Source organism: Molossus molossus, unplaced genomic scaffold, assembly GCF_014108415.1.
Source record: "Molossus molossus isolate mMolMol1 unplaced genomic scaffold, mMolMol1.p scaffold_m16_p_15, whole genome shotgun sequence".
NCBI classification, from domain to species: domain Eukaryota; kingdom Metazoa; phylum Chordata; class Mammalia; order Chiroptera; family Molossidae; genus Molossus; species Molossus molossus.
The window spans coordinates 80,293,016-80,316,700 of NW_023425350.1; the positions used below are offsets into that span (position 1 = coordinate 80,293,016).

The window sequence follows — 23,685 nt, forward strand, 5'->3', positions numbered from 1 at the left end:
GTGGCCAGTGGCAGACTGCATTCAGAAGCTTCAGCTGAATGTCAGGCCCAAGGCACAGAGCACAAGGGAAAATGTGTTCAATGGGAACAATGAACAAAAAGCAATTCAAAAAATTTCTCCGTTCTTTTTACTTTGCTTCTTTACATGAAGAAATGGAGATGAGTCATTCTTTCCAATACCCGATAGCAGAATCAGGGGCCTGCAGACCGCGCAGAGGAACAGGGATGGGATCACAGACGTCTGCCATCTCATCTGTCGACAGCTCTTCAAAAAGTCCCCACACTGTCCCCGCGGATTTCTCTGAAAGCCAATCTACCGACTGGAATAGGACCAAAAGGCCCGCTCAGCTGCGAGACACCTACCCCACAAGGCAGCACACAGAATCTCAGAGTTAAATCTCTTCTTGTATTTGCGGATCTCTGGGGTGTCACTCTGTGGCCTAGTGTTGGTTGGATTCACATTGACCACTGAGCCTTTCCGGGTCGGATCTTGCCTTATGGCTTCTGGTCTCATTCCATCACAGGAAAATCCCACTGAAACACAGGACACGTGAAATTACTTTCTGTACATGCCAACACTGCCTGCCTCCCTCCCCCACATCACTGAGGAAACACTCGTGTGCCACAACTGAGGTTTTGTCCAGGAAGATGAATTGGTAGGAGATGAATATGGAGAGAGGAAACCAACCATGCAGCTCACTGCAAACAAGGCAATGCAAGCGGGATGGGCTTCGTGTGCCCGAGGCCCGAGCCACGGTGCCACCATGCCGCATAAGCCACTGGAAAGAGCAGCGCAAAAGGACCAAGTCCTGTTGTCAGCTGCTTCCCAGCAGCTGCTTTACTTACCCACAGAAGTCACTGTTGTCCCGCTAGATGGAGAGATCTGCAGTAATCTGGGGTCTATGAAAGGTGTAAAGGAGGAGGAGGATTTGTGTTTCTGGAGTGTGCTACTAGCGGACTGAGTCTGCAATGTAAATTTCAGTTTTATTAATACAATGACATGATAAAGACAAACGTTATAACAGTTCAACCCACTCCTACACTGCACTGCTTCCCAATGCAAGGCGCTGGCCCTGGCACGGCCCTGCAGCGGGCTCTCGAGGGGCCTCCGCGTGCTCGTGGCTCTTCTCGGGAGCATGCTCCCAAGACAGGGACGCCGCCTGCTACCCATGAGGTCTGCACTCCACGCTCCCAGTTTTTTAAACAAGGATAACAAAAACTCCTACAGGAGGTTTGAAATGCCTTGATCTCAGTTCATCAATTTCTGAATTTACTCTCCTGTCCAAAAAAGTCCAACTAATTTATGTTGGAATCTTGACAAATCTTAATTTTTTATCATATATTATAAAGTAAGCCTCTTGCCAGACAGCTACAGAAGCATTGGCTACCATCATTCGGATGCATCGTCATTAAACCCGTGTCAAACAGGGCTCATTAGTGAAGGTGCAAATGACAAAAGCCTAGTCCTTGCTCTTTTAGGAGCATGTGTTTTGGTTAATAATGTAACTTAAGAGAAGAAAACACAAGGAAAGTGAAACAAATTGTTAAGTGAAAATGTAATGACAATTAAAAACAAAACAAACAGAAAAATAAACTTGCCAGTTTAGTGAGTTAAGGGTTATAATAAATACTGTACATTAGAGCAAAATGGAGCAAAGTTGAAATATAAATACAAGGAGGAATGTGCGTGCAGGTGGGATAAATCACTGGAGAAAAAGAACGTGTCTGCGCACTTCTGTCCTGTACCCTTTCTCCCACCGGGGCAGCTGAGGTCACCGTGCCCACAGCCCATGCCTTCCTCGGCTCCCGGGCTCTCTGCTCCCAGCTAACTATGCTGCCTGCTAGCAGGTGTCCTGCCCTTGTCCCATGATCAGTGGCCAGTCCAGCCAATGGCCAACCTGATGCTCAGCCTGCCTTGGAAGCAGTCGACTTGCCCCTGCTCCTCAGGGGAGAGGGTCATTCTGATACTTCCCAACGAGGGAATCACAGCTGAAGCAGGTGGGCGGGCCAGCAGCTAGATGTTCACAGCAACAAGACTGGCTGAGCTACGTGTCACTTTTAACCTCCTTCGACTATTAGACAAATGCATAAGTCAAACCTCCTATGAAATCCAATCACTTGTTGAATTCAGGGACAGGTGCTCAAGGTGCACTCTGCCATTGTACTTGTGTGTGTGTGTGGGGGGGGGGGGGGGCACAACCCTGTTCCAAAGAGCAAAGAATCGCCCAGCTAGCACGAGAGAGAGCACCACAGCCAAGCCTTCGAGTGAGCACACAGGCTTCCCCATTCAAAGCTTTAAATTAAAAACACACTAAGACCTTCTTGCATAGCATCCTAAATTTTTAGGTTTCCCCAAAAAACATTTGGCCTCTTCTTTAACTCTGAACGACTATGAAGTTCGGGGAAAGAAATCCTTGAACAGGGTTGGTGAAAACAGAGTAACCAACCCACGATACCTCCCACGTAGAGAGCAATCCAGCCCTGTTTGAATAAAACTCCTGTTCTGATGACAAGTTTGTCCAGATAAGGTCAAGTGTACGTAACCAACTCTTTCTGTTTTATTTATTGGATAAAAATAAGAAAGATTCCACAAATGATTCTAAGAGTTTCATGTCAAATACATAATGGATCTGAGAACACAGCAATCACTTTAGACTTTTAAAAATAAACTGAATACAGAAAGCCATGCAACTACACTGATCTAGAGAAAGGGAACGGTGAACTGGCAGGTTGGAGGGGGACTGATCCAGGTTATGAGGTTTGTATGCGGATCTGAAACATGTTACTTGGGGGTCGGGGAGAAGGGTAGGTGACAGAAGAAAGCGGGTGGGGAAGGCAGGGTAGGGGTGTTGAAAAGGTTTCCTCTGCAAACTAACTACTAGGCAGTGCTGGTCTAACCCTAGGAGAGCAGCCAGCTTGGTGGTGCAAGACATACCTCATTAGTAGTGAGCTTGTCCTGGGGTGTCTGTGGGGACATGGTGGGTGTCGGCTGGCTGGAAGATGGGGAGGAGGAGGTGGAGGAAGTGGAGGAGGAATGGCTTTGCTGTAAGAGATCTGGCAAGAGGTGAATGCGACCGGCAAAGCCATTGCTCTCATGATGGCTGGCACGCTTTTGGTCAACTGTACTCTGTAGAAAAAACAGGCACACTTGTCTCGCTCAAGCGCTGCTGAAATTGCCTATGACCCTACTGATAACTGGCTTTGCTCAGGTGCAGTGTGACCTCTCAAACTGCTCCCGCATCCGGGGGAGACCGGAGGAGCCCATGGAGCTGCTCCCACATCCTTGCTAAGTGTCTAAGCTGAGCCAACGGAGCACTGTGCGCCTCAGCAAGTGGCATCAGGCCTGGGCGAGCCGAGTGGGCACATCTGAGCTCCAGCTGCTGTCACCGAGTCACCAGCAGTGTCTTTCTTTTCAGATCTTTCTGTCTAAAGCTCTAGAAAATACCTGTCACTTCTCTAAATCCTGGTCTTTCCCACATTCTTCTCACTTTCCACCTGAATGCATCACCCAGCATGAGACACACTCAGGGAAAAGTCCAAAGCGCTGGGTAGGTGCCCTGTTCTATTTAGAGGAGAAGAAGATCACTTTCCATACAGCTCAGCTAAGCAATGAGCAGTGGTAACTGAATCATCCAAACTGAGCACATCCGGGCGGGACACATTAACCATCAACAGGAAGGAAACTAACATTTTGGAACACACCAGAGAACCTCCCAGCCACCGCAGCTGCGGACTCGCAGAGCTGAAAGCTCTCTGTGGGGCCATTAGGCTGCTCTGCTACAGACGAGGTGCTGTCCCCCGCCCCACAGCCTCCTGAAGAACACCCTGTGGCTTTTCTACTGCCAGGCGCAGACTGGGACTCGGCGCGGTGTCGGATGAGGGCTGCCGCAGAGCATGCAGAGCAGCGATGCGGGTGGACTGCAGGCTACCTGTCATGCAGCACACACCTGCCTCCCGAGCCCAGACCCTTCACCCCTGGCCTGGCTGACATGAGACAGATGACCATGTAGAAACAGCATGAGTGAGTGAAGGAGCAAGTGGGTTAATGACCACAGGAGCAGCTCAGCCTCTGACAGTGACGAGGAGACACGGGTACCTGGCGGACAATCAGCGTGCCCTCCTTGGACGGCGTCAGGGCTGGTTCACTTTCCACGTCGTCATGGACAATCATGGTTTTCACAGATTCCGTTTCACCATTGCTCAAATTCAGAGCTGACCTATTGAGAAAAATCCAAAAGTGAAGGACCATAAATACTGTTAATTGAGAATATTCTGTTCATACTTTTCACCTTCTCAAACTCATTAAACAGGTCAGACTACAGGTAGAACATTTCCTTAAGGAAAACAAATACTTAGCACTTTCCCTTCAACAGATAAGTTCCTGACAGTACAGTTTGCTTTTGAGCAAAAAAATTCGAATGAATGCTTATCATTAACTTAAGTAGTAAAACCAATCTGAAATTTCTCTTTGATTGTATCTTCAAATTAAAAAGAAAAAATAAACTACACGTTGGGACCTGGTGCAAGGAACTGACATGCAGGCGCACATGTGCGTGTAAGGCCGCCTGCGCCGAGCCCACACCGGGTTCCACTCCCGAGTGCGCCTGCGCCCGGGCCCACAGACCGCGTTCCACGCCCGAGGCCGCCTGCGCCCGGGCCCACAGACCGCGTTCCACGCCCGAGGCCGCCTGCGCCCGGGCCCACACACCGCGTTCCACTCCCGAGGCCGCCTGCGCCGGGCCCACGCACCACGTTCCACTCCCGAGTGCGCCTGCGCCCGACCCACGGACCGCGTTCCACGCCCGAGGCCGCCTGCGCCCGGGCCCACACACCGCGTTCCACCCCCGAGGGAGCCTGCGCCCGGCCCACGGACCGCGTTCCACTCCCGAGTGCGCCTGCACCCGGCCCACGGACCACGTTCCACTCCCGAGGCCGCCTGCGCCCGGGCCCACACACCGCGTTCCACGCCCGAGGCCGCCTGCGCCCGGGCCCACACACCGCGTTCCACGCCCGAGGCCGCCTGCGCCCGGGACCACAGACCGCGTTCCACTCCCGAGGCCGCCTGCGCCCGGGACCACAGACCGCGTTCCACTCCCGAGGGAGCCTGCGCCCGGCCCACGGACCGCGTTCCACGCCCGAGGCCGCCTGCGCCCGGGCCCACACACCGCGTTCCACCCCCGAGGGAGCCTGCACCCGGCCCACGGACCGCGTTCCACTCCCGAGTGCGCCTGCACCCGGCCCACGGACCACGTTCCACTCCCGAGGCCGCCTGCGCCCGGGCCCACACACCGCGTTCCACGCCCGAGGCCGCCTGCGCCCGGGCCCACACACCGCGTTCCACGCCCGAGGCCGCCTGCGCCCGGGACCACAGACCGCGTTCCACGCCCGAGGCCGCCTGCGCCCGGGACCACAGACCGCGTTCCACTCCCGAGGCCGCCTGCGCCCGGGCCCACACACCGCGTTCCACTCCCGAGGCCGCCTGCGCCGGGCCCACACACCACGTTCCACTCCTGAGTGCGCCTGCGCCCGACCCACGGACCGCGTTCCACGCCCGAGGCCGCCTGCGCCCGGGCCCACACACCGCGTTCCACCCCCGAGGGAGCCTGCGCCCGGCCCACGGACCGCGTTCCACTCCTGAGTGCGCCTGCACCCGGCCCACAGACCACGTTCCACTCCCGAGGCCGCCTGCGCCCGGGCCCACACACCGCGTTCCACGCCCGAGGCCGCCTGCGCCCGGCCCATGGACTGCGTTGCACTCCCGAGGCCACCTGCGCCTGGGCCCACACACCGCGTTCCACTCCTGAGGCCGCCTGCGCCCGGGCCCACACACCGCGTTCCACTCCCGAGGCCGCCTGCGCCTGGCCCACGGACCGCGTTCCACTCCCGAGGCCGCCTGCGCCCGGGCCCACACACCGCGTTCCACTCCCAAGAGAGCCTGCGGCTGACCCACACCCCGCGTTCCACTCCTGAGCGCGCCTGCACCAAGCCACAAACTGTACATCGCTGGCTCATGGAAGCTCATTAGGGAACCGGTGGTCCCCAGGGGAAGACTCAGTGGGGACTCTCATCCTTTCTCAAGTACACTCAGACTGACACTGCTCTGGTGTCCTGCGGTCCGGACGTGGTTTCCCCAGCCCCTTCTTGCTCGGCGTCGTCGTCTTCCTCGTCAGTGGTCCCAGACTCCTCGCTGGATGAGGAGTAGTCGGTCACTTTGTGTGGGGGTCGCACATCCTCCACCGCTCGCAGCTCTTTAGCCAGTGCAGTCAAATCCTATGGCAGAGGACAGAAGAGTCAGGCTGAGGGGTGGGGTGGAGGAGGAAAACTGAAGGAATGAGTAGTTCTTCACTTTAACTATTAATAGCCACATCATCGGTTTTATAAAACCACGTGTTCCAGTGTTTACCAACATCGTAGGAAGGTGAACTCTTACAGCTTCTGACAGAAAAAACCAAAAAGTCTGGGTTCAAATCTCAAACCAGAAGCCATAATAATATGTTTATGATAACCTAATAGTATTTCTCTCAACCATAAAATAAAACTCTCAATCAACAAATGTGTGCAGACAGATCCTTGAATTTGTTATCAAGATACCTGCCTATGTAACAGTCTTCTTTTAAGATTACCCATAAAGCAAGATTCTAGTTAAAGAGGCCCATTTAAGTAGGTACTTGAAGTTTTTATTTTCAACTTCAACTTTTATCTTTAGAAATTTGAAACCTACAGAAAATGAGTGAACTGAGCACCAGTATACCATCCACATCTTGCTTCACCAGTTAACGAGGTGCCACATCCTAAAAATGATAGTGGGGTGACAGTGCTGCTGTGGGCAGGTGGGAGGGGCCAGCCAGGCACCTGTCCCTGCCTCATTCACTTTGCAAATCATTACCCTGCAACAGTGCCAATGAAGGTGAACATCAGAGAGAAAAGAAATCATTTCCCTTTACTATTCTATATTGAGGTATTTTAAGACTCAATTATCCAAATATAATTTCCATTATTATTCACATTCTACATTTTCATATAGAACTCTAAAGTGTATCTTTCTACTTGGGAATTTTATTTTCAAACAATGACATTTTACAAAGCAGGCTATGTAGCCACTTTTCCTTGTGTTTTGTTTGCTTGCTTGTTTGTTTTTTCAGTTTCAACAGTTTTCTTCTTCTCCCCAGTGAAGAGCATGTTTCTTTTCTGAGATGAGCCTCTGAAATCACAGTGATGAGTAAAGATCTTGAACCTTGCTAACCATTTTATGACTACAGTTGTGACTTTTTAAGAAGCTTTTTTAAATATATAAAAGCATACTTAATAATTAAAAACGTATGCAGCAAATTTTACGTGTTAAAAAAATGAAGCAGAAGTTTAGGGTTTTTCATTTTAGAAAAGCAAAAGGTGAACCGAGGAAGGAAAAGCAGTGTAGATGGAATATAAGCTAAAAGACAGTTAGAATGGTCCTCTGCGCTGTCCAGAGATGGGGCTTACCACTTCACTCTGCAGTCCAGCGGCGGTGCCATGGCCAGGGAGCAAGCGTGCACAACCAGGAAGCATGGGAGAGAGGGGGAGACAGAGCACAGAGCTCAGCTCAAGCAGGAAGTCACAGTTCCAACAGGCTCACAGTTCCGCATGTGTGCAGACAGGCCAGTCAGTGCGACAGGGTTAAAGGAGAAGTATGAGAAGGTCACAGCTGTCTCTAGGTACCAACAGGTGGAACTTAAAGAACAGGTGATTTTTAAAAAACAACAGAAAAGATTTGTTCTAAAAGCCAGTAAGTATTATAAATGCCTAACTCATCAAGAATGTGTAAAGGCTAAGGCAACGGAAAAGATAAAAGGCTTTTCTTTCCTCTATAGTTTTTAATGACTAAGTTGGAAGGGGGCACAAATGTGTCTGAGGCTGATGACATTCATTCTAACTCCTCAAATTTGTAAGGGGCCCGCAGAAAGGACTGTGCCTCTCAACTACGTATTTTTAATAGAAAGATGTCACTCAAACTTCAAATAAGTGAATTTGATTTTGTGCAATTCTTACAGCAGGCTTCAGAGGTCTAAACACTTCTTTTTTGTCCTCATTTTTTTTCGCTGTATTTTCAAGGCGCTGAGATGGAGAGCCTTCAGATTTGGATGATGCTGTGAAATTCAAGAGAGACAAGAAAAGTAGATATGTACAAACACCCAGATGATGCTACAAGGCAGACCCGGCCCATCAGTCTCTGTTTCTCTCCCCCTCATCCCTGCCCACTGCCGTTAGCCCCACACATGGCAGGGTCTGTCTCCACACACAGGTGTGGACTCCAGGGCTTTGACTTCGCACTCAGACTCCGTCATCACCACACTCTACTCAACACGTGCTCACAGCACCTTGTTAATCAGTAACAATGCAGAGGGAAGTTTCACTAATCTAGTATTAAGAGTAGGTTTAAATGACCAATATTGATGACAATATCGATGGAGTCTATAATGAAAGAAGTAGGTTCAAATTTTAGCTCAGACATTAAGCTAAATCACCTTGGACGAATTACTTAATCTCACTGCATCACAGCTATTGTAATCTGTCAAATGAAGACGATAAATCTATCTCATGGGGTTACTGTAAAAAAATGAGACACCGCAGGTAAAGTGCTCATGGTGTGAGTAAGCTCTCGAAAGTGATGCCTGTTGCTGACACGAGGGTGACTGCCCATGACGTGCAAAACCACAGGTCTGTGTACAAGACTAAGGGGTGTGCAGCACCCATCAGCCCAATGTGGTGAACAGGGACAGAGAACAGAAAGGCCCCCTACATCTCACTCGGAAGCGTTCCCCAGAGCCACTCTGAGACCCAGGGTGGGAGCCAGGCTGGGATCCTGAGTTGCTGGAGCCCGAGGAGCTGCCACTGCCAGGCCTGGGCACCAGCTTCTCCACTCTCTCCCACAGCAGCCTGGGCTCGATACTGCTGCTGGAAAAGAAGAGAGAAGAGCTATGCATTATCCCAAGAGGCAGCATCCGGTTACAAACAAGTGCATGCAATACAGGGGTGATGAGAGAAACGGCCTGCAAGCGACACTTAACATCAGACGCACCAGAAGTGACAACGTTCTTCATGGGTTTTATCTCAGACATCCTAACAAACCAAAAGTGCTAAAAGATACTCTGCCATTAGCGGACCCAAAATCCTAAGTAGGCATGAGAGGAAATGCAACTGCTTGGTCTAGAAGTGTCCCTTTCTGTCATAGCCACATTATTATAAAAAATTCTACTTTTACAAATTATGCACAAAATGATACTGTTTCCAGGCTGCTGCTCCCAGCCAATCATCACTGGCCTCAAAAACTGACCCTTATGCATATACTACTCTGCATGAGCGGTGTTGAAATGTGACAGGGAACACTGGCTCGACGTGTCCCTGCATGCAGAGGGCAAGTTCACTAGGGAGGAGCTGAGCAGACTCAGTCATGGGAGAACCCACAGTCCCTGCTCACTTAAGGACTAAGAAGGTTCTCTGCCACTTCTGGACTACCGCCCACCAAGGTGCCGCATGCACAGAGCGAGCCCAGAGGCTCAGTAAGGGTCAAGGACAACACACGCAACACAGGACCCTTCCTCCTCTAGAACACCCTGGTCAGTGAGCGTACTGCACTGGCGAAGAGGGTCTATGGCCGAGCGGCAGGACATGGCAGCCCTAGCTATCTCTGTGGCTATGAACACTTGACACATGGCCAGTGTCACCAAAAAAATTAAGTTTATTCTTATAAAGTTAAATTTAAAATTAGCTGTGTAACATAGTAGCCACTAGCCTCATGTGGCTAACAGCTGCCTGCAGGACAGAACAGTGGGAGCATCTACAAACAGTATCTGGTTAGTGACCAGTTCCTGTGGACTGCAGGGCAACCAGTGAGCTCTCCAGGGCCTCCTATCACTTCTGCCCGGGCTGCCCGCTGCTCCAGCCACTGACTCTCACAGGCAGGAGCAGTCTCACTTTAAGGCTGCCACAGTACACAGTCAGCTTCAGACCTCTTTTCACTAGAGATCAATGTGATGTTACTCAGGTTAATAAAGTTTATGGCAGTTTTTCCTTTATAAACTGATCTCTTTGCCCCAGAACATCCCTGTTTATGGACATTTTTGTGAAAAAAGATGACAGACTACAGGTGGCCATGCAGTACACCTGCTCATGAGCGTGAGCGTCTGCCTTTACCTGGTGGAGTTTCTCTGACCGGCCTGGCTGTTCTGCTGCCCACTGCCCTGCAGCGGGGAATCCCGACGGGACAGAACAGGGGAGCGTGACGTCGTTCTCACAGGAACCTTTGGGCAGAAAGACGGCTCTTAAATTCTTGAAAACACAGGGAGAAAGAAGATTTCCCTACCAAAAGTCCTGATGACGGTAGCCTCCCTACCACCGCCCCGCGCCCCCTGCTCACTCTCCGCCCGCCAGAGGCGTCCAAGGAGCCAGGACGGAGCCCCGCCATGCTTCTGCGGCATTCAGAGGGTGTTGGGACCAAAGTCTGGTGGCAGGGGACATACAAAGCACTTTGCTAAGATAACGTGAGAATCAGAAAATAAGCTCAAAGAAACCAAACAATGTCTGCAAGTGGATCAGTAGGAAACAAAGACTGGCAGGAAGCAAGAAAACACTCCGGGGAAGCATATTCCAAGTGGAGGGAAAACAAACCAAAATGTGCCTTGAGTCTGATTTCACCATTAAGTAATTATCAAAAAAATTAAAAATTAAAAAGTATTTTAAAGCAAAACAAACAAAAAAAAACTTCCTCAATTGAAAAAGAAAAATACTCGTTTTTGAAATTTTTGTTAATGGTTTTTTCCTTATAAGTAAGATCTTTTCTGAAAATCTGGATAACGGTTTATGTTGCAAAATAATTTGTTACTTCTGTATAAACTTTTATATTTTAGCCAACTGCTAAAATATATTTTGATTCTACTTGTTCTAAAAGCACATTCTTTACAGACTCACTCTTATTCTGTTACCTAGTGTTTAAGCATCAAGCCAACAACCACAGGAAGTGCTGGCCGACTGCCTCGGGCGGGATGGAGCAGCCCCACTGGAATTTTCTCCCGCGCAAAAAGTTCCTTTGAAATTGCATTGCCCCTTAACTCCGGTGACGTCACCATACCCTCAATTAAAATAAATAATTTTAAAAAATAATAAAAAGAAAAAAGCAGCACACATCTGTCTTTCTGCTCCTTACCCTTGGAGGCACCTCGCCACTGTCTGATCTAGACCAAGCCTTTTGGGTGGGGTCAGGCACCTCCGACTTAGAGTCAGGACTCTGACTTAGCACCTCGCTGCGGGAAGGTGGACATGGGTCCTGACAGCGAAGATGGTGGTGTGCAAATTTGGGAGGAGAAGGGTCACTGAAGGAATGGGATCTCGAGACAGGGGAAACACTGTTCTTGAGAGATGCCAGGTGGGACCACTGTACCTTACAAGAAAACAAAACACAAAACATTCAATGCGTTCTGCATAAAATGCTTTTCTGGTCAATACCAAATCCAAAGCAGGAACTGGGGAATGCAACTGGGTGCTGTAACATTAGGTAAGCCAGGCAGCAACAGTTATGCTTTAAAGTGAAGAAGTGATCTGGGGAACACAATATGCAGAAAAGAACAAATGTACACTTAGAAAGGAAACTTTTAATATCCAGACAAACATTACAGATCGCAGTAAACATGAAGATTAAAAGACAACAAAAGGCTATCGACCTCTGGTCTGGATGGGTCAGTATGTCCACATGCATGTCCATGTCAAAGCCGAGACTGGACTGGGGGGTGGGGGGCCACAGGATGAACCCTGCACACAGGAGACCTATCTACCCGCCCTCCTATTACCTGGCAGTATAAGATTTCTGACCAAGTAACAGTAAAACAGAACATTTAATGAGCAAAGACAAACCCCTTATGTTTTAACAGACTACAATAGAATAACTTAAAAACAGCCAACTTTTCAAATACACCAACAATTTTCGTTCGTTCTTCTCCCAAGTCTTAAAAAACTTAAACCCTAGATTTCCATACGTCTTCATACTAGTTAGGAAAAAAAGAACTTTAATTTCCTTAGAAATATTCACTACTATGATTCCCTAAATTGACCTTCTCTTTGACAATTACTTATTAACTGAGTTTATCTGGTTGCTTTTAAACTGGGAAAACAATCTCTGAAATAATCTGTATTTTCTTTAAAGTTTATTTTACTGTTTTAAAATATGTGTTCAATATTGCAATTTACATAATTCCAGCTACATGTGTGTGTGTATAAAAAAGATCAATGCATTTAATGAAAATTGGAAATGCCAAATCACAATTGATTCAACCTTCCCAAGAGCAAGATTCAAAATTAGTTTCAGCTTTACGAGTTCTGGGTGAGAGTCACATGAAGGTGTTGGTGCAGTCCCACTAGGTGAGAGTCACATGAACGTGTTGGTGCAGTCCCACTAGGTGAGAGTCACATGAACGTGTTGGTGCAGTCCCACTAGGTGAGAGTCACATGAAGGTGCTGGTGCAGTCCCACTAGGTGAGAGTCACATGAAGGTGCTGGTGCAGTCCCACTAGGTGAGAGTCACATGAAGGTGTTGGTGCAGTCCCACTAGGTGAGAGTCACATGAAAGTGCTGGTGCAGTCCCACTAGGTGAGAGTCACATGAAGGTGCTGGTGCAGTCCCACTAGGTGAGAGTCACATGAAGGTGTTGGTGCAGTCCCACTAGGTGAGAGTCACATGAAGGTGTTGGTGCAGTCCCACTAGGTGAGAGTCACATGAAAGTGTTGGTGCAGTCCCACTAGGTGAGAGTCACATGAAAGTGTTGGTGCAGTCCCACTAGGTGAGAGTCACATGAAGGTGCTGGTGCAGTCCCACTAGGTGAGAGTCACATGAAGGTGCTGGTGCAGTCCCACTAGGTGAGAGTCACATGAAGGTGCTGGTGCAGTCCCACTAGGTGAGAGTCACATGAAAGTGTTGGTGCAGTCCCACTAGGTGAGAGTCACATGAAAGTGTTGGTGCAGTCCCACTAGGTGAGAGTCACATGAAGGTGTTGGTGCAGTCCCACTAGGTGAGAGTCACATGAAGGTGCTGGTGCAGTCCCACTAGGTGAGAGTCACATGAAAGTGTTGGTGCAGTCCCACTAGGTGAGAGTCACATGAAGGTGCTGGTGCAGTCCCACTAGGTGAGAGTCACATGAAAGTGTTGGTGCAGTCCCACTAGGTGAGAGTCACATGAAAGTGTTGGTGCAGTCCCACTAGGTGAGAGTCACATGAAAGTGTTGGTGCAGTCCCACTAGGTGAGAGTCACATGAAAGTGTTGGTGCAGTCCCACTAGGTGAGAGTCACATGAAGGTGCTGGTGCAGTCCCACTAGGTGAGAGTCACATGAAAGTGTTGGTGCAGTCCCACTAGGTGAGAGTCACATGAAAGTGTTGGTGCAGTCCCAGATGCCTGAAGTGTTTACATATTCAGAGTCTGGAAGAGCACGGAGCTGAAAGTATTATCTGTAACTATAAATTTTAAAACATGAGTTTTAGAATAGAGCCCTACCTGAAAAATGTTTCCCGCAAAGAGAATGTTTTCACAGGTGTGTGTTTCAGCCAGAATCGACTTTACACAGAAAGAGGAAAGGGGACTATTTGAGGCACTACATTAATTAGTCATTAACATAAAATGTAGTCTATGTAATTCAGGAACTCCTATTTTCTAAACTGTCAATGGCCAAATAGATAAAGATTTTCTATTTATGGTAGGTTTAACTTAGAATAAAAACGTTAATCCTGGACTCCCTTAGGAACGTCATCAAACTTAATCTACCCTTCCCTTTCCCCTTTTTCCTGCCCTGCTCTCCTTTGCTTCCTTTTCCTTCCCATCCCTTACTCTGAGCAGCCAGCTGGCCCGTGAATCCGCTCTTCCCGTGAACCAAGAAGCTGCTGACCCCACGTGATACCCCCACCACCCAGCCCTCCACACACCCACAACTTATGGTAAGGTCCTGGTTCTTTACTCCTTAAATTCCTCCATACTGGGTGTATTCACTGTGGAGAACATTCGAATCCTCATTTGAATTTGCTTTTCAAAACACCACAGCTACTTCTACCGCGAGAATAGGAACCTCTGCCCCTCGACACACGCAAATGTCACAACTCTTTCCGCTGTTCTGCGTTACACAGCTGCACAGAGCACAAGGGCTCAGTCTGTTGTTTTCAGCGAGAAAACGGGGCTCTGGGAGCCCGCCATGGGCCTCTGCCGTCCACTGCCCCTGACCAGAGGGCTTCGAGCCACGGCGTCTCCCTCACCTGGGCAGCACAGAGGCTGTGGCCAAGCAGCAGAACTGGGCCCTTCCCCTACTGCTTCAGGGAAAGCCACACCTAACCCAAAGGATTGTTACTGTTTTTATGACCGTGAACCTTTTGAGAATCTGATAAAAGGCCCTTTTCCCAGGAAAAAAGAAAACATGCACATCTGGACACACAAAGCTTGCAGGTGGCACTTCGGGGTGGCCACAGCTCTCAGACACTGGCTCATGGGGCACCACGGTCACAGGGAAGAAAGGCTGGTTTGCCCTGTGTGCTTGTGACACTAACTTTCTAAAAACGAAACTGAAAAAGTCTTTATGTTAGAATGAGATGACACTCATCTATGAACACCCGAGTTAGGAAGACTAAGAAAAGAAATCACTGAATCTAGATATTCTTAATAAGATCAACAAAAATCTTTTAAAAAATTCCTTCTTTTCCCTATCAACTGAGGGTATGCACTGCCCTCTTCAGGTTAGTGTGATTGTGTGTCTTTTCTAAATGCGGTAACACAACCGATGGGAACACTGCCCGCAGGCCCGTGGCTCAGCCACCATGCACGCCTCGGCTCATGGCCACTGGCTGTCACTACCTGTGGCTCAGCTGGTCTCTGCAGGGCGGGGTGCACAGACTCGGAGTTGCCACTGGAAAAAGACTCTGATCTGGAAGGCACTGGCGGCTTACACTGCGCCTCAGGGGGGCTGTGGTTAGTGTTCCTAAGTCTATCTTCCACCTGCGTCGGAGAATTAGAAGACAGCTCAGGGTTAGTGGGGAGCAGACACCAAAGGAAGCCTGGCAGGGAACAGACAGCAAAGACACATTTTCTGTTTACTTCAACTACAAGAGAAGAAAGGGGTAGCTTCAAAAGGGAGAAGGCAAATAAAGCAGGACCAGGGTTCGATGCAGAGTAGAGAAATACTTATGAGAATAAAAGTTAAAGAGGCAGCCTTGAAGATCTCCTGGCAAGGGTTCTAGGGTTACACATGAGGGTGACAAGCTAGAAAAAAGTTAAATGTGCCACAACAACTAGACCAACAGATCAAAAGGAATTCAAAATGCATTTCATTCCAGCAAAAAAGGGCATTCCAGAGCACTGGTTCCGGGAATCGACTGTCTGTGAGGCCAGCACTGGTGGCGGGGTGCCACCTACAGGCTAGGATCCACTCGGGAGGCTGACAGGCTCCCCATCTGCCTGTATCCCAGAACAGTGACTGCTTTGCCACATCTTACTGCGGGGGCTCTCCCAGATGCACCAATTCAGTGACAACTCAGATCACTGAAAAGTCAATGCATCAGGCTACAGGCTCACCTCCTCCTCATGAAGTTCTGGATAAACAGTTAACCAGGCCACCATTCCCCTCATTTACATTTTATGGAACAATTTACCACACAATCTTCCCCCTCTTTGTTTAGTTTAGTGTTCAAGTCACTTGAGAACTGTTAACTGAGGCACTCTGGTGCTCTACAGATAAACGCTAACTGGACAAGGAACCCTGGACGAGTCCCCTCATTTCCCAGAACCTCAATTTCTCAGCTGAAAAGCGAGGGGATGCATCTTCAGCGGCACCGATGTCCCCTGGAGCATGAGCATCGCAGGAGCCCGCGGGGAAGCAGATACCTCTCGAGCTCTGTCGGTGGGCTCGCAGTGGGGCTTAGGCTCTGCGGCGTGGCGGCCTGGCTTACTCCTGTCCTGCGGCGGCGGCGGCTGCGGGTGTGGCCTCCGGTGGTCGTGCTGTAGAGACAGGAGATATGCTTGTTCTTGTTGCAACTGTCGCTGGAGCCTCTCTGCCTGCCGGTGCTCCTCCATCTCCCGCCATCGGCACTCCTTGGAGAGGGAGAGGAGAACACTCAATCTACAGGGCGCCAGAGGGCTGGCCTCCTCTCCAGTCTCTCAGCTCTTTCCTCCCCCAGGTTTTGTGACAAAGCAAAGTGGTTGGGATTTTAAATAGCATATTACCTGTGGAAAACCTGACAGCTTGCTGATAACAATAATATCACTAGACAGAGGCACAGAGAGTTCAATTCAATGTCAGTAGCAGTGGTTTCAAAAGGCACCTAGAGTGGGCTGGGCAGAAACCCTGTGGCAGTGCTCTGAGCCGCCGGCCCTCGGCACTCTCGCTCACTCACCGAATGCCAGCTTCTGTTCAAAACCTACCTACCTACCAAGCAAGCACGGTTATTAACGAGAAATGAGTAAATAAATAAAAGCCACCTGGAAGTGTCCCAGGCAGCAGGACCACAGAGGATGTCTCCACTCGAGCCTGTCGGCCCCAGCACTAACCAGCGTGGTCTGGTGATGAGCAGCGGTGCCCAGCTCGGGGGAGGGGTAGACGCGCACCCTGGGCTACAGAACCAGACAGACGCGGGGCGTTACCAGTAACATGGCCTGCTCCTGGAGCAGCTGCTGCTGAAGGACTTCCAGGTGCCGCTGCTCCTCTTCTAGCTGCCGTCTGATATACTCCTGTCACACAGAAATCACCCGGCAATCAGTTTATCCAAGCAGAACGCAGCAGACCACCGACGGGCACCAAGAACCATCTGCCCAGTTGTCCGTAGTGGTGCTTCACTCAGTGATGAATCGCTAACAAAAGCTATTGCTAAGGATTTTCCCAAGAACTTCAAAAACTGGCCACTAAGGCCTAAAGAGTCGAATCAATGATGACATGCACCCCAATGCTATACACACAGGTATTTGGAAGTATGTCTGTTAGATCATAGCTGTTGTACACAAATGCTGGGTTTTGAAGGGTTGTGATGTTCCTATTAGGAGGGCAGACACTGGAGAAATCAGGAGTTTACCTTTAGGAGACCAAAGGGTTCTCATTAATAAATGTCTGCTTCTCAGGCATTATTTATAACAAGCATGGGTTGCCAATTTTTAAAACCCCAAACCAAAACCTGTTTAATATGAAAATAATACAAACATGACTTGTGTTTTCTCCAGTGATACAGAAGGTACCTAGAATAGCTATATTCTGAAAGCCACAGTCTGGGAACACAGTCTGATGACCTCACAATGGGGTGGTGGAGGGAGTTGAGAGAGAGAGAGAGAAAGAAAGGAGGGGGCAGGGTGACTTGCTTCCAATGGGAAGAGAATGATAAAGAATGAACACAGGTGCCCTGGCCAGTTTGGCTCAGCGGTTAGAGCATCGGCCTGCGGTCCGGAGAGACCCCGGTCCGGTTCCCGCTAAGGGCACGTACTTCGGTTGCAGTTTGTCCCCAGCGCTGGTTGGTCGTGCGGGTGGCGGCCACTCGATGTGTCCCTTCACGTCGATGTTTCTCTCTCTCTCTCTCCTTCCTCTCTCTCCCTCCCACTCTATCTGTACAAAATATGGAAAAATATCCTCTGGTGAGGATTAAAAAAAAAGAACGAACACAGGTAAACACATCAAAATGTGTACATAAAGAGAATGAGTCCAACCCTGAATCTACCTGCATATCTAATGGGCTGGGAAATCGAGAGTCCTTCACCCATAACCTCCAGTAAGCCCCCAGCCCCCCTTTCCCCAGGCTCCTCTTGAGAAATGACTGTCAAGAATCTTCTCTCCCAGTTCTCAGGATGGTTTTGTGAGACTCAAATATGAGACAGATAGAAAATAACTTCAGAAAGAAGAAACACTTTACAGACAAAAGAAGTTTCCTTCCCTTTCAACAGGGAAAGAAGCTAACTACTCTGGAAGGGCAGTAGGACGAGGGCCTGTGAGGGCAAATTTTACCCTGGAATTCAGGTCACTGCTGACGATCACGTCCACCAAACTGCACATCTAACGGCAACTGAACAGAAGTGTCAGTTAACCACTAATTCTAATTGAGAGAATGCTGGCTAACAGGAATTATGACATAAATTTCCTTAGAAAGCTTTGTCTTACCAAGAAAATTTAGCTTCCCCCCTACCCCCCCAAAGAAACCCAGACTGGGGGAGAGCACACCCACAAGACCACTGCAAATGTGCCCTGACCCCACCCAGCACACCTGAGCCTGAGCCACCACGACACCTGCTGTGCCGAGCGCGGCCTGAGCAGGCTGGGTGGCTGCCTCAGCAGTGACTGAGACAGGCTCTGCCTGCCAACCCGTCTCTTCTTGGAATTAGACAGAATTAAACCATAAATTAAAAGATCAAGTAGTACACTCATTTGTTTTTGCCTTCAAAACACAAGGCCCACTGGAAAATTCACATCTATCCAAATCACAAGGCCCTGACCCAGTCAGTGAACACAGAACAGTCACACGTGCACATGCACATACACAGAACAGACACACGTGCACATGAACACACACAAAACAGACACACGTGCACACGCACATGTACAGAACAGTCACACGCACGCACACGGAATAGCCACACGTGCACACACATGCACACAGAAGTGCTTCCCGCAGCACTGTTAACATGCGAATACTTATTTTGCAACAGAATAAGGAAAGCTGAATAAAACTAATTTCTGATGCTATTTTCTGTAGAGGTGAGGAATACTTGCTATACACGAAAGCTAATGACTGCCATTAGAACAATAAAGACTAAGTATTATTTTCATACCATCCTCTCACAGTCGAATTGTGAGCATGTAGTGCATGTTTTCTCTTCTTTGCAGTCCTGAAGTATAAATTAGAATGCGGAACAAAACAAAACAAAACACACCACAGCTAACTGGGCGACAGTGTCAGTGCGCTGATGCATCAAGGCCAGCAGGCAGATTCCCAGGAACACTGGTACGGCTGCGCCCAGCGTCTCCGAAAACCCAAGGCAGATGGATACTCAGCATCAAGAATAATAACTGAACCGCCAAATTCGCAACTTAATACCATTGTTTTAAAGCACTTTAAGTATGAATCTCAACTTTTGTTTAAATTGGTCCCATCTGTACCTTTTTTCCTTTATTCCAAGCTCCTGAGCAGCAATGACCTGCCCAGGCCTGAAAGGCTGGGAGGCACACAGGACACAGGCAGAGACTCAGTTCCGTATGCACAGAGGGCTCAAGGAACAGATTTCTAAAGAAAACTATTACCTGGCATTAATAAAATGCTATAACTATTACTAAAATCTGATCTTTTCTTGGTTAAACATAACAATGTTAGTTTTCCTAAAATGTACACATGCACACCCCGAGTTATATGCAGATATAGTGAACATGCAGCTAGCCAGTGGCTGCTCCAAACACTATGCATAAGAAAGTTCTCACAGTTGGTTTTTAATTTCATGTAAGAATGGTGTGCTAGGTCTGCAGCACTCATGCAGAAGGTGAGACGTATTCGGAAACTTCTCAGCCACCACACTATGTGCAGACCTCTTTCTGGTTTCAAGGTTTCTAAAGTAGAACAATTTATGTCTTTTTTCAAAAGACAGAGACCTCCAGCTGTGTCTCAGCACTTGCACTCGCATGTCCTGAGTATGTGCACGCACATGTGGGTATACCTTCTGCCCCAAAGGCTCCAACTCGACAAAGTAACAAACCTCACAAACTCATGGCTGGAACATTCTCTGTAAACTCACCTGCTCTCTTTCAACTCTCCTCTTCTCTTCCTCTTCAGTCTCCTCTCCTCTTCCTCTTTACGCCTTCGCTCCAACTCCTCTAGACGCCTCTTCTCTTCTTGTTCCCTCCTGCGCTGCTCACGTTCTTGCTGCCTTCTAGCTTCACGCTCTCTCCTTTGTTGCTAGGTAAGCAGAGATGCAATCAGCAGGGTTCTGCTGTGGACCTCGCAGAAGTTCCAGCAAATGAGGGTGTTCACGCACCCCACCGCTGCTGGCCCGCTCCTCCACACTGCCCCTGGGCCCACAGATCCAGCTTCCTCAGAAACACTGGTCGAGGTGCTATCTCTGTGAATCCTTATTCCCCAGTCTTCACTGGACCACAGAAATTGGGGGACAGGGAATTCTTAATCCTTGAATATCACTAACAGTTCCCAAGGCCCAAGGTCAGAAAAAAAAAACGACAAAAGATAACAAAACAAAGAAAAATAGAAATAGGACAAATGGAAGAGAAAAACAATTGAAAAGAGGGTGAAAAAACAGCATTCACCAGGAAAAGAGGAACTGACATCAACCAGAGTAAGAAATGCCACTGAGTGCGGAGGACTGCCGTCGGGCCGCGCTCTCACTGAGTGCGGAGGACTGCCGTCGGGCCGCGCTCTCACTGAGTGCGGAGGACTGCCGTCGGCCCGCGCTCTCACTGAGTACGGAGGACTGCCGTCGGGCCGCGCTCTCACTGAGTGCGGAGGACTGCCGTCGGGCCCGCGCTCTCACTGAGTGCGGAGGACTGCCGTCGGGCCCCGCTCTCACTGAGTACGGAGGACTGCCGTCGGGCCCCGCTCTCACTGAGGGCGGAGGACTGCCGTAGGCCCGCGCTCTCACTGAGTACGGAGGACTGCCGTCGGGCCCGCGCTCTCACTGAGTGCGGAGGACTGCCGTAGGCCCGCGCTCTCACTGAGTACGGAGGACTGCCGTCGGGCCCGCGCTCTCACTGAGTACGGAGGACTGCCGTCGGGCCCGCGCTCTCACTGAGTACGGAGGACTGCCGTCGGGCCCCGCTCTCACTGAGTACGGAGGACTGCCGTCGGGCCCCGCTCTCACTGAGTGCGGAGGACTGCCGTAGGCCCGCGCTCTCACTGAGTGCGGAGGACTGCCGTCGGGCCCGCGCTCTCACTGAGTACGGAGGACTGCCGTCGGGCCCGCGCTCTCACTGAGTACGGAGGACTGCCGTCGGGCCCCGCTCTCACTGAGTACGGAGGACTGCCGTCGGGCCCGCGCTCTTACTGAGGGCGGAGGACTGCCGTCGGGCCCCGCTCTCACTGAGGGCGGAGGACTGCCGTCGGGCCGCGCTCTCACTGAGTACGGAGGACTGCCGTCGGGCCCGCGCTCTCACTGAGTACGGAGGACTGCCGTCGGGCCCCGCTCTCACTGAGTACGGAGGACTGCCGTCGGGCCCGCGCTCTTACTGAGGGCGGAGGACTGCCGTCGGGCCCCGCTCTCACTGAGGGCGGAGGACTGCCGTCGGGCCCCGCTCTCACTGAGGGCGGAGGACTGCCGTCGGGCCGCGCTCTCACTGAGTACGGAGGACTGCCGTCGGCCCGCGCTCTCACTGAGTACGGAGGACTGCCGTCGGCCCGCGCTCTCACTGAGTACGGAGGACTGCCGTCGGCCCGCGCTCTCACTGAGTACGGAGGACTGCCGTCGGCCCGCGCTCTCACTGAGTACGGAGGACTGCCGTCGGGCCCGCGCTCTCACTGAGTGCGGAGGACTGCCGTCGGGCCGCGCTCTCACTGAGTACGGAGGACTGCCGTCGGGCCGCGCTCTCACTGAGTACGGAGGACTGCCGTCGGGCCGCGCTCTCACTGAGTACGGAGGACTGCCGTCGGGCCGCGCTCTCACTGAGTGCGGAGGACTGCCGTCGGGCCCGCGCTCTCACTGAGTACGGAGGACTGCCGTCGGCCCGCGCTCTCACTGAGTACGGAGGACTGCCGTCGGGCCCGCGCTCTCACTGAGTACGGAGGACTGCCGTCGGGCCCCGCTCTCACTGAGTACGGAGGACTGCCATCGGGCCCCGCTCTCACTGAGTACGGAGGACTGCCGTCGGGCCGCGCTCTCACTGAGTACGGAGGACTGCCGTCGGGCCCGCGCTCTCACTGAGTGCGGAGGACTGCCATCGGGCCCCGCTCTCACTGAGTACGGAGGACTGCCGTCGGCCCGCGCTCTCACTGAGTACGGAGGACTGCCGTCGGGCCGCGCTCTCACTGAGTACGGAGGACTGCCGTCGGGCCCGCGCTCTCACTGAGTACGGAGGACTGCCGTCGGGCCCCGCTCTCACTGAGTACGGAGGACTGCCGTAGGCCCGCGCTCTCACTGAGTACGGAGGACTGCCGTCGGGCCCGCACTCTCACTGAGTACGGAGGACTGCCGTCGGGCCCGCGCTCTCACTGAGTACGGAGGACTGCCGTCGGGCCGCGCTCTCACTGAGTACGGAGGACTGCCGTCGGGCCCGCGCTCTCACTGAGTACGGAGGACTGCCGTAGGCCCGCGCTCTCACTGAGTACGGAGGACTGCCGTCGGGCCCCGCTCTCACTGAGTACGGAGGACTGCCGTAGGCCCGCGCTCTCACTGAGTACGGAGGACTGCCGTAGGCCCGCGCTCTCACTGAGTACGGAGGACTGCCGTCGGGCCCGCGCTCTCACTGAGTACGGAGGACTGCCGTCGGGCCCATGCTCTCACGAGGCACCCCACATGGTGCTATTTGAGATTTTTGTCTTTAAGTTGGTTTTAGAGAGAGAGAAAGTGGGAGAGAGACAGAAATCAATTTGTTGCCCCACTTTATGTATGCATCCTTGGTTCTTTTATATGCCCTGACCAGGGATCGAACCCACAACCTAAGCACATTGGGACAACACTCTAACCAACTGACCAGGGAGTATTTGATGATCTTTATTCCACATACTTTACTTAATATATTTCTCAAACCGAGGAAGTAGATACTTCATTCCTGTTCCACAGATGGAGAAAACAGGCTCAGAAACACAAGGGCGCCTGCCCGGCTAGCAACTCCCAGCTAGAAGGGCCACTGTCCCTAGAGCCAATCCTATTAACCAGATGTCACTCTGCAGCCCATCAACAGGTGCAACAGGTGACTCACCAGCCCGGCTCTGACAGCCCCCATCCAGGCTGCTCTAGTGGACCCTGCTGCAGACCACATGACACAGGACACTCACTGGCCCATCTCCTCGAACACTGCAGTGCCGTGTACCATTAACCAGGTCTTCCTGCAGGTGCAAAAAGGCGCTACCCTGAGAGGGGCGCTGTCCAAGAGCACCGCAGGTGATAAAACGCTGTCCCACCGTTCCACACAGCACCCACTAGCCACACATTGTTACTGAGCACCTGCAATGTGACTGGTATGACTGAGAAACTAAGTCTTTAATTTTATTTCATTAAGTTCATTTAAATAATCATGTAGTTAGTGGCTACTGTATTGGATGCACAGCCCAAGAGAATAAACAGTCATCAAATTTCTCAAGACACAAACCTGAATGTGACATTGTGATTAAATATTACAAAAATAAGACAGTTTGAAGTAAAGCATGGGGACAGTAGATACAAATATTTATAATGGTTATAAAAAGTATTTATTGTAATCTAAGTATTCTTTCTGGATTGTCCCTGACGCTCCACTTGTATTTGATCTGAAGGTAGACACTAAAAAACGACTTTCTGAGAAACGCCAAGTACATGGCTGGTGGGGTTGGTGGGCAGAGGGCTCCTGGGTGTCGGCGTCTCCGCTGAGCACATCATTCTCTCCAGGAGACGCTGAGTGAGCTGCTGGCCCCACCGCCTCCTGGTTCATACAGTCCCTGTCTTGTGGTTTTTCCCCTTCCTTGTCTATTCTTAGAATTCAATGCGCAAAACTCAGCAGCTCCCCCTGGGTGGGGGCAGGGTCAT

General features: G+C 50.8%; 1 protein-coding gene across 1 annotated transcript in view; it reads right to left on the reverse strand.

Annotated features, from left to right (window-relative positions):
• MAP4K4 (mitogen-activated protein kinase kinase kinase kinase 4) overlaps nucleotides 1–23,685 on the reverse strand; it is a 180,378-nt gene that overhangs the window by 17,515 nt on the left and 139,178 nt on the right. Inside the window, 13 exon segments of the mRNA XM_036262518.1 lie at nucleotides 363–533; nucleotides 846–963; nucleotides 2,935–3,126; nucleotides 4,096–4,216; nucleotides 6,094–6,269; nucleotides 8,025–8,122; nucleotides 8,776–8,930; nucleotides 10,170–10,276; nucleotides 14,854–14,994; nucleotides 15,880–16,086; nucleotides 16,636–16,722; nucleotides 19,753–19,790; nucleotides 19,793–19,913. Coding sequence (XP_036118411.1) covers nucleotides 363–533; nucleotides 846–963; nucleotides 2,935–3,126; nucleotides 4,096–4,216; nucleotides 6,094–6,269; nucleotides 8,025–8,122; nucleotides 8,776–8,930; nucleotides 10,170–10,276; nucleotides 14,854–14,994; nucleotides 15,880–16,086; nucleotides 16,636–16,722; nucleotides 19,753–19,790; nucleotides 19,793–19,913 — 1,732 coding nt within the window.